Genomic DNA, 11,245 nt, shown 5'->3' on the forward strand with positions numbered 1-11,245 from the left:
CATAATATGAATGAATGTTAAAACCGTTAAAAAACAGTTAAACATTCCCCACAATTAAAGCCTTGACATTGAAACAAAGTAAGTGACAGTCTAAATCTACATCAAATAATTAATTTTTTACAAGACTCATTTGATTATCTTTTTAAGTCACAATTACAATGCATAAAAAATACTGTGAAGGGTAACAGGTAGTACAAGGTAACTAGTCCAGAATTAAACGCAATGGCTAGTCGTCAACACGTCTAGACCAGGCTTTATTTAATTCATTCATTGTAGACTGTACTATTTTTATTGTTGTCATAGACTATAGATCGCGTTAAAAAAAAAACATAGTGATGTTCGAAAATTTCAAATCGGATTTCAAATTAAAATGGCGGCAATATTTGGCGGCATCTCTAGGTAAGTGAAATTTTTAAAACTTTTTAAAAATTGAGTTATATCTCATTAATATTTTATGTACTTACTGACATAGTTAAAAGTTATGCATGTTAAATATTATTTTATTACTTCTGTATAGTTTTCCATTCAGTTTCTATTATAAAGGATTTCTTATTCTTTCAATTACTGTGGTAGGTACGTGCTCAATATGTATATTGGTATGAATTCAAAATAAAAAATTGTTTCTTATTATCATACACGTTACATATTCGATACTGGCCGCATAAATATTAATAACAAAAGGTTTCTTTAATAATTAATTAATTTAGCAACTGAGTTTCATAATATTATGCACTACACGAAACCTTGAAAAATATTATTTAAGCTGCAGTTTAAACAATGAACATATTGTGGACGAAACTCTAATAAATTTATATACTTACTTCCTATTAAGATTCGCATACTAGATAAATATATTATAGAATAATAGTTGTAAAACTTAGGTAAGTACTTAGATACTACGTTAATCCGTTATTTTTAACAAATAAAAGAATTGCCATTGTTTTGTCGGTAAAACTTTTTATTCTCATCAATTAACGATTTGTTTCGGTGTTTACAATGTTATTTTAATTTTAATTGAATGAACCCAAACGCAAAAAAATTGCAGCTACGAGTTTGTTTGTGTCATCAAAGCTCCGTAACTGATAAAACGATTCGGTTGCTGATTACATTTAAAATCGTTTTTATAAATATACTGATTGTCTTAACATTCGGTTCGGTGCAATGACCTTTGTAACGTAGACCGGAAGCAAGTAGGTACTTAGTAGTTGCACTAAAGCACTTTGTACTACCTCACAATGTAGTTATATATACTAGTAGTTACTACGATAGAATGGACAATATTTTAACTATGTTTAATTTTTTCCTATTTTAGCCTTAATAGCATCTGCCCCACATACCCTATAATTTACAAGGGAATTAATTTATAAACTGCATATAAATACGTTAATTTTAATCCTACCTCAAGAAGTAGAAAGATACTTGTTAGTTGCGCAATTGATTATTTTTTTGTACTTACATACATATATTAAATATTTACATACCTATATGAAAGATCAGTATGTGCTTTTATTAAGAAAAAATCGTCTGGTAGAGTTCTCTTAAGTAAGACCGTTAAATTCTATAATTATGTGTTAAAAATATAAAGTTCAGGTATAATATATACCTACACTTCAAAATTCAATGCGATAATTAGGAAGAATTATAGTCTCATGAATGAATTTACATCTTATGTTAGTATTTAGTATTTAGGGAGTTGCTTACTTCCTAAAAATATTTCCTGTACGCCATTTTAAAAGCTCCTAAAGTTAATTTCCTAATATCCAAGAGCTTACAAGGAAGTGTTTAGGTATGATACTAACAGGCTTGCAGTGTACCCAAGGCTAACTAGTAGAAGTACTTCGATGAAATTAACATTCCGTGATCTTAGAGCTATATTCGTTATTTTTGTTATTACCAATAAGGTCGTATTTGATTTATTGAATTTGTGTGTTTCCTCATGTGTTTCTTCTATGTGTATTCTTAGGTTTTACCAATTAAAGTGAGATTTTTGTAGAGTAGGTATCTATTCTAATTTTGTGGAAAATTAACTTGAAAAATTAAGAAAGAATTGAATTCAAATTCATTCATTTTACTTTATAGTAGGTATTCAAATGCTTTTTATATTTAAGTATATTTTTTTAAAGAATAGAATATAGAATGTATTGTAGAGCGCCTAGATTTTTAAAAACATCGAGGAATATGACTCATGAGATCAATAATTCACAACTGTATGATAATATCTACTTACTTGTGCATTTTAAGATGACTAAAAATACAAGGAAATACGTTGATGCAGTTTATTTTGTAAAATCAAAGTTCAAGTCGAGACATATACGAACAATTACTGAATCTCTAGTATTTTATACTATAAACTAAAAATAAATAAACTGTTCTTTTTCCCAAGGCCATTTAATTAATTTCGCTTAACACGTGTTCGCATAGTTTTAATACAAAGAGCAATAAGAATTAATTAACATAATTGATAAATCACCGTGAATGTAATCATGGTCACAATGTGTATGAAGATCGTGACTTATGTTTTACTTAGACCTAGCTTGTTAAGAATAATTTTTTCTGTGAATATAAAGAAAAAAGATAACACTGCTTACCATGCAGCTTGCAGATTCGAATGGTGTTAAAAGGAATTTTATTAATTTTTGCAACATTAATGCTTCTTACACTTCAAAAATTATATTATTTGAATGTCTTTGAATTTCTTAGCTAAATACAAGTAGATAATGTCGCTTTCTAGCAATGACCAATTGAAAATCTATTGTAAAAACTGCGTACTTAGTGATTGAATCTTTGCATAATCTATTAGGAATTTTTAATCGCCATAGATACAAGAATAATTACGTATAGATTATAATTACGTCTTTATTCATTGCTTAATAATACCTTACTTGATTGACCGGACTATGATTATAAATTGTAATAAACTGTAATATCCGTTTGTAATACAATAAACGCACAATGTACAAATGAACAAAGCATTATTTAGCGACTATTTCTTTTAAGTTCTCAATCCATGGTTATTCCTTAAAAAAACAGTAACTATTACTATGACAATAATAAATAGTTTAAAATCAGGATTTCAGCGTCTTTTGCTCTACCATGGCTCTACATGGCGTCTTGACCACTTAGAAAGCTCACCAATATCTAGAATTTGTTATACTTACTTTTTCTATTTTTATATTCTGCTTTTATTACAACGAATACCTCGCAATATTACTTCATAGAAACGACACTTCCTTTTACAAATTCCATTTACCTACATAATGTCTATAAAAAAACACGAAAAAGGACGACTAAGTATTTGCATGGAAAAAGCGCCGTGGTGGGGTATTTTTTAAAATTATTGCTTGTAAATGTTATATTAAGCTATTGCATAGCTTCTATCGCGGGCCTTGAGCGCGGGGACCGAATCCAGAAATTGCGTAACGAAAAACCTCACGCTCCCCACTCCGACGGGCTCGGAGGTGTGGCTTGAAGGCATAGCATGCAATAGCTTTACCGCGGCAGTCCCCGAGTGCCACACGTCTTTTTTCAATATGTTATATTTATAATACAAATATTTAATTTCAGCCAGCTACGGCAGTCTGTGTACAGGCATGTCTATGGGCTGGACGTCACCAGTGTTCCCACAGCTTCGTTCAGAAAACTCCCCTCTACCACGTGAACCAACTTTACAAGAAGAAAATTGGATTGGTTCCTTGTTGGTGCTTGGCGGACTACTAGGTACTATAGTCTGTAGAGACAATTTTGAACGTTAGGTATACCTACCTACCTAAATTAGGAAAAAAAGACAAGTTGATATCTTCCATTGTAAAAGAAGATTTCAAGTTTTACGGAATTAAATTTTTATTTTTACAGGAGTTAAAACATACTTTCTCCAAACTTAAACTACAAATCCAAACTTAAACTTTCAGGACCTCTAATAACAGTACCTCTATCCAACCGTATTGGCCGACGTTGGATCATAATATGCTCCAACATTCCTCTCTTATTGGGCTGGCTATTGGCCGGTGTGGCCACGAGTTTGCCAACTCTATACGCGGCTAGAGTAATGTGGGGGTGTGCTACGGGAATGCAGTTTGCGACTGTGCCTTTGTATATTGGGGAAATTGCTGAGGTAAGGAAAAATTGGATAAAGAAGCTGTTTTTTATAGGTACAGAAGATTTAGTTGATTTGATTTGTACAAGCAAAACATAGCACATGTATAAATTTCTTTGTACGTAGCAGCTATATTAAGCATTAAACTTAAAGTTTCCTTTTCATGTCTGAGATAAGGATATATATTATATAATAAGGATAATCTGGATCAAAAAATAAATAAATAAAAAACCCAATAGAAGCAAAACATATTTCACTGTATTACAGTGGCATAATATTGTTACAGTGACTGTAACAATATTATGCCAATATCATGATTTCTTCGGATTGAGTTTAGCTGCTATAGGTATTCAATATGTAAAATTTTGTATTATGTTCCAAATACTGAGGACATTTTTTCTTTTTTCACTGTTAATCATACCTACTTTTACAAATTTACTTTTCAGGACAAAATCCGAGGAGCCCTTAGTGCATTTTTCCTCCTTTTCATAAACATAGGGTTCCTTCTAGCGTATGCTATTGGTCCCTTTACCACTTATTGGGGTCTGACAGCTGCGGGGGGCATTCTGTCGTTGTTCTATGTGCCTTTCACTTGGTTCATACCGGAGACACCCTTCTTTTTGGTTTATAAAGGTAGGTCTTCAGGGGATTTTTCAAAATAATGAAAGAAATAAAATTACCTAATTTACTAGCTTTTGCTTCCTTACTTGCTATGTTTCGAATTCGTCTTAAGTTAACCATCAACTTGCTATGTTTCGAATTCGTCTTAAGTTAACCATCAAAATTAAAATCACGATTTAAACCACCATTTAAATTAAAAGCTAATACTCTGTATTCTAACTTCTAAGTGCTTAATTTTTTATTCGCTTCCATCCTTAGCTGTTTCCTTTATTTTGGAGCTTATCTAAGCTTAAAGTTTCATTTGAATCATTTATATAAACTTCTTCGTTATATGAAGCATCCTTTTTAAAAACTGCATAACTTAAAATTTCACTATTTGTTCATATAATAATTTTATCTATTCCATTATTTATTAAATTACAATTACAATTTATTTATAATTACATCAGAATCAACCCTAATTTTCATTTAATATTCATATATTTCAGGTAATATAGACGAAGCATCAAAAGTACTGCAAAAATTACGAGGTCTACCAAAAGCTGGTATTCAAGCAGAATTGGAAGGTCTTCAAGCGATGATAGCGAGAGAATTCAGGACAGAGCCTAGTATTAAGGATTTGTGGGCTACGAAAGGAAATCTTAAGGCTTTAGGTAAGACGAAATAATTAAAGTAGGTAGGTACGTTATACTTATTTATTGTCCAGTAATTAAATGGTAATTTTAAATATTTTTGAACCTAATTTCGATTGAAAAAAAGAGCGTGTGTACCGAGCACTCGTGTCAAAAGTGAAACTTCTTTGGCTAGATTCAAAGATACTCCAAAAATCTTAGCCTTACTCCATGCTCATTTTACTTACTCATGCATACAAATTTTACTCGCAACGCGCATAAAGAAGTTTCACTTCAAAAAATTATTTTGCTACTAGATTTCCGCCCGCGGCTTCGCCCGCGTTTTCAAAGGAAAACCCGCATAGTTCCCGTTCCCGTGGGATTTCCGGGATAAAACCTATCCTATGTGTTAATCCAAGTTACCCTCTATATGTGTGCTAAATTTCATTGTAATCGGTTCAGTAGTTTTTACGTGAAAGAGTAACAAACATCCATACATCCATACATCCATACATCCATAAATCCTTACAAACTTTCGCCTTTATAATAGTATTAAGATAATTTGTGTAAAAAAGTTCAACAATTTTAGTCCATGTGTTATTTATTTCTTACTACTTAAAAACGTCTGTCTCACTTATAACTCTACTTTGAATGTTTTTAGTCTGTTGTTTCGTATTTTCCGAGATTTTACCATAATCACTTAAAAAAAATTGACGTCACAGCTACCCGTAGACGACTATGTTTACGGGCATACTTCTTTGAAGTGAAACTTCTTTAGGTGCGTTGAGAGTAAAATTCAAGGTTGCGTCATGGCAATACCTAATTGGAGTATGGTGACGAGTTTTTTAATAATGTTGCCAAAGAAGTTCCACTCCTGACACGTGTGCTCGGCACACACGCTCTTTTTTTTAGTATTATTTTTTTTACCAATTTTTATTTCTGTCCTACAGGTATTTGTGTATTCCTAGCCATGTTACTCCAACTATCTGGTATAGATGTGTTATTGTTCTATATGGAAGAGTTACTAGTAAAGATCGGCACTAGGATCTCTGCTGCTGACGGTACTATTATTATGGGTGTTGTTCAGGTAAGGAAAATATTAATTTTAGAATAGTATCTGATACCTAAAAAATTAGATTTTTTTGGGTAGAGAAGTTTTGTATATTAATAATATTATTGACAAGCTATTTTAGACTTTTGGAGGAAAAACTGGTAAAGATGTACAAGGTTCTCTGAGGTTTAGATTTTCTTTAGTTAGAATATGGGCAGTGAAAACTTTTAGGCATAATTTATAATATGATATCAAATCATTGTGTGTATGAATAATATAATGTGATGTTTTTGACGTGACAACGTCTTATAATTCGATAGCCGGCTGCACGCACGAAAAAACATGCATCATGCGGCGTTACCTCGCTCTGAGGCGTTCCGTGTAAGGCTTGAAGTGCAATCGAGAGCGCGGAACGAGCGACAGAGAAGCACAATCGGACGTTGTCACGTTCAACTATCGTCAGTAAACCGACTTTACAGACAACCAATTTTTTTTTTATATTTGCAGGTAGTCACAAGTTGTATCACACCGCTAGTTGTGGACAGATTGGGCAGAAAGCTACTCATGTGGACTACTTCACTTGGCCTTTCTATATTTTTGGTTGGTTTTAATTACATATATTAGAATTTATAACTATAGGTGGTAATTGATATTCATTATTGTTGAAATAAATAGATCCGACCATTATAAAGATAGAGTAAATTAATTTTATTTGTAGTTATTACTTATTAATTCAGTCACGTAAAATATACTAATAATATTGTTTTTAATTAATTATTTTTATAGAGAATAATTGTCACTTATTAATTATTATTGTTGAAATAAATTCATCCGGCTCGAAAGACCCATAATGAAGAAAGTCTTAGTTAAATGGTAGAAACCATTTATTGGACTTATTGATTTTTTTTTTAATTTAATAAATATAAAATTATATTTCAGGGTATTATTGGTGTATACGCACTATTAGATTCTCACTACAAATACAATGTGGCGCCGTACGCGTTTCTACCTTTACTCTGCCTTATCGTATATATGATTCTTTTTACTTTGGGTAAGTTATTTTCTTTCTTATATACTTAAAACCCCAAATTTGCTATAGTGTATTATCAATTTTTATTTTAATTTCTTGATCTCGATCTTTTGTTGTGAATTTTCAAATTTTAATTTTGCCTGTTTCTTAATTTTACATGGGAATTCGAGTCTTATTCCACGATTAACTTGGTAAAAATATCCAATATGTTGGAATAACATCGTTTTTAATATAAGTACATGATTTAATATACCTAGCTTTTCTGTCTTTTCCCTCACATTATTAAATGTTCAATTGAGATTCAATAAAAAAAAATGTATGCGTGTACTAGCGTACACACGTAAGAAGTGAAACTTCTTTATGACCTTAAAAATGTCACGCGTACGGCGTAACGCAAAAATGTCACGCGTACGGCGTAACGCAAAAATGTCACGCGTACGGCGTAACGCAAAAATGTCACGCGTACGGCGTAACGCTAAAATGTTACACTAAATTTTTGTTCAACCCCGATAAAGAAGTTTCACTTCAATAATTTGAAGGAGTTTAAATAAAAAAGTAAATTATTTAAACTTTAGGCGTGGGTCCAGTTCCCTGGATATTGGTGGCAGAAATGTTCCCAGCGAGAAGCAAGTGCCTCGCCAGTGGTATTGCTTCCTTCTGCTGCTGGCTTGCTGGCTTCGTGTGGACCAGGTACAGTTTAAATTATAAATAATAGAATAATAATAGTTAAAAAAAACTAAAAAACACGCCTTTTATAGAAAACCGAACTAAAAAATAGAAAATTTTATCAAATTAGTGTATTGTCATCGGTCCTCAATAAATCTACAAAGTTTGAACGCAATCTGACCGTTTAAAGTGGGTCAAAATCGCGCCCAAAGAAGTCGGTTACAAACAAACAAACATACAGGTGAAGCTAATATAAAGCGTGTAAAAAAAGACGTGTGACACTCGGGGACTGCCGCGGTAAAGCTATTGCATGCTATGCCTTCAAGCCACACCTCCGCGCCCGTCCCCGTGGGGAGCGTGAGGTTTTTCGTTACGGAATTTCTGGATTCGTTCCCCGCGCTCAAGGCCCGCGATAGAAGCTATGCAATAGCTTAAAAATCGTTTATTTGCTTCAGAGCAGTGTACAAATAAGGTTTGAATACAAAAAAGAGCGTGTGTGCGTTTTTTGAATTCAAACCTTATTTATACATAGACATAAAGAAAATAAACGATTTTTTTGAAGTGAAACTACTTTAGGCGCGTTGAGAGTAAAATTTCAAGGTCGCGTCATAGCAATACCATCACGTCATAGAGTAAGAAGACGATTTTGGAATTTTTTAATCGCTCGCTCGGCACACACTTTTTTATCCTTATATGTTATTTTTCTATTATTTAGGTTTTTCCGTGATGTAGCAGCGTCATACGGCATATACACGGCTTTCTGGATACTAGCTATATGCTGCGGATTTGGCTTCATTTTCTCTGTCAGTCCCTTATTACCGGAGACTAAAGGAAAAACCTTCGACGAGATTCAAGAAATGTTAAATAAAGGGTAATTTTTCATAATAATTTCAATTAAGTATTTTCGATAAATATTGAAAAGTATGGTTTTAAGAAGAAGAATAAAAAAAATAACAAGTGGCAAAACCTTAACAATTTCATCAAAAACTTTATAGAATAATAAGTTTCAATAGGTACAGTACCAGGATAATTTCATAAAAAAAACTAATAAAATAGGTTGTATTAATATACCAACTGACTAAAATACTTTTTTCCATTTACAGGTCAAAGGAAAATAAACCAGTAGATGTCTAATATAATTTAAGTTGTCACAGAGGAAAAATCAATTATCTAATAAAAATTAGATGACTATAATCTAAGACTATAATATAAAAGAAAAAGCAAAGGCTTCAGAATTGATCCTTGTGGAACTCCTGATGAAACGAATTATTGTAAACTACAGAATATAACAAAAAAAATATTATAATTAATGTGCTTCAGAACTTCCAATTTTATAACTTTAATTAATGATTTTGTCGACACTAATTTTATTGTAGCCTGTATGGCAGAGCTACATAAAATACTTATAAAAAAGTAAGCGTAGGAAGAAATGTATTGTTATAGTATATGCTATACATATGTATATAGTTATGTAAGCATCATAATTTATATAATATAATAATTAATATAATCATAAAATGTCATCAATATAAGTAAAACTTGATTTAATTTCTGTGATTGCATTTTTACATTGTATTCAGTAAGTACGCACTAGTTAATATTTCACAACCGAAAAAAATATACTAAAAACTATCTAGTATTTGAAGTAATGTTAATTAATAAATGAGCTTTTGGCAATATTATTTTTAAATATATAATAAATATAATATAAATAAATATAATAAATATAAATAAATAAATAAATAAATAAATGTATTATATGTAATTTGTATTCTGAATATATTTTGTACATAGTGACCATTTCAACTGACAAAGGGTTTATAAAAAATCCACAGTATTTTGTAAATTTAGAATTTAGTTGTTATTTTAAAAATAAAATTTATTTTACTGAATATCTATGTTTTTTATTTGTAATCCATCCCATTTCTATAGTGTAAACGACATACTTAATCATGACCAAATGGTTTCATGTAATTAAGAATATTTCCCTAACATAGTTCACATTTTTTTTAAACTTGATAACAACCTATAAATCTAATTCATAAAGTACACACTTACTATAAATTTCATAATAAACTAAAGTACACCAAGTCAATATAATCCCACTGCTGTCTGCTCGATATAGTAGGACTTTTTTCTTTCATGAAATTAACTTTGATTTAAAATCTTTAGATACCTATTTAATCTTTGTATAACACGTTTTCTGGAATGAGATACATCTAAAAGTGCTTTAAAATAAATTTGCCACGCTTCGACCTGCGTGCAAAAATAAAATTAACAGTAATCTATTGGAATTTACAAAATTCGTTGTCCTGTGATGTGTGAGTTGTGACTTGTAACATTGCAAGTGCCATCTAAGGCAAGTGCAAATACTTGCAATGTTCTAATACTGAACAACATTTTATACGAGTTTTTGTTTACACTTAAAGATCAAGAAAGAATGCTCTTGCTCTAGCTCGCTTGAGTTCTATGTTCGTTTGATGTAAATGCACCGAACACGATGATGATCATCGAATCGAGCACATTTTCAAACATAAAACGCAATTGTGCGAGTTAAAATTTTTACAATTAGCCCATATTTAAAAGTTAATTATGTCGATCGAGTGATCATTTGAAATGATTATAGTTACTGTGTATTAAAGTAAACTTTTGTGTTTTTATATTTATTCCAGTATTTTTACCTACACCAATTATTATTGTCCTTAATCATCAAATGTTAATTGCGTCATTTTCATTCAAATCGCCACAGAGCGATTTTTTGCCTATTTTATTTTTGTTTCTGGAGTTTATTATTGTGGTTATGGTGACATAGGATACTTTTTATCGTGGTGACACATCTTATTTCCTTGTGAAGATTTTTAGTAATGCACGCATGATGCCTGTTATGTCCCAGGCAAGTTGTATTATTTCGCCGTTTACAATCGTTCGGCATTTTGTAATATGTCGAGAATTCGTAATCGGAAATTTTTGGTCAGGATAAGGGGGTGGGTTAGGTTAGGTACCTACGTGTTTCTTTTTAATTAACTAAACAGATATTACCGCGAAGCGGGTCTCCGTCGGCTAGCAAACGTGTTTTTGTGTGTTTGGAAAAAAGTAAATCCTCAACATACAACAAAATGTCGAGCATTTGTAAACGACGAAATAATACAATTTGCCTGAGACATGCTTAATTC

General features: G+C 31.4%; 1 protein-coding gene across 1 annotated transcript; it reads left to right on the plus strand.

The window, feature by feature from the left end:
- The first annotated feature begins 213 nt into the window (after positions 1-213).
- LOC149478057 (facilitated trehalose transporter Tret1-like) lies at positions 214-9,699 on the plus strand. Its single transcript, XM_089709720.1, has 11 exons — positions 214-399; positions 3,565-3,717; positions 3,909-4,111; positions 4,540-4,726; positions 5,203-5,367; positions 6,276-6,412; positions 6,884-6,976; positions 7,316-7,427; positions 7,982-8,096; positions 8,788-8,943; positions 9,176-9,699. Exons 1-11 carry the CDS (start codon positions 336-338, stop codon positions 9,204-9,206), a joined length of 1,416 nt encoding a protein of 471 aa, XP_089565846.1. The 5' UTR covers positions 214-335; the 3' UTR covers positions 9,207-9,699.
- Positions 9,700-11,245: the final 1,546 nt, after the last annotated feature.

The sequence above is a fragment of the Colias philodice genome, chromosome 23, assembly GCF_061535455.1.
Source record: "Colias philodice isolate Cphi_HAF_F1 chromosome 23, ilColPhil1 Martin Lab GWU primary, whole genome shotgun sequence".
NCBI classification, from domain to species: Eukaryota; Metazoa; Arthropoda; class Insecta; order Lepidoptera; family Pieridae; genus Colias; species Colias philodice.

What these genes read in the sequence shown, in the direction of transcription:
- LOC149478057 (XM_089709720.1), top strand. Translation starts at nt 336, where the DNA reads ATGTTCGAAAATTTCAAATCGGATTTCAAATTAAAATGGCGGCAATAT. An exon ending in GGTGCTTGGCGGACTACTAG is followed by an intron (nt 3,718 to 3,908) that starts GTACTATAGTCT and finishes TTAAACTTTCAG; the next exon opens with GACCTCTAATAACAGTACCT. An exon ending in CAAGAAATGTTAAATAAAGG is followed by an intron (nt 8,944 to 9,175) that starts GTAATTTTTCAT and finishes TTCCATTTACAG; the next exon opens with GTCAAAGGAAAATAAACCAG.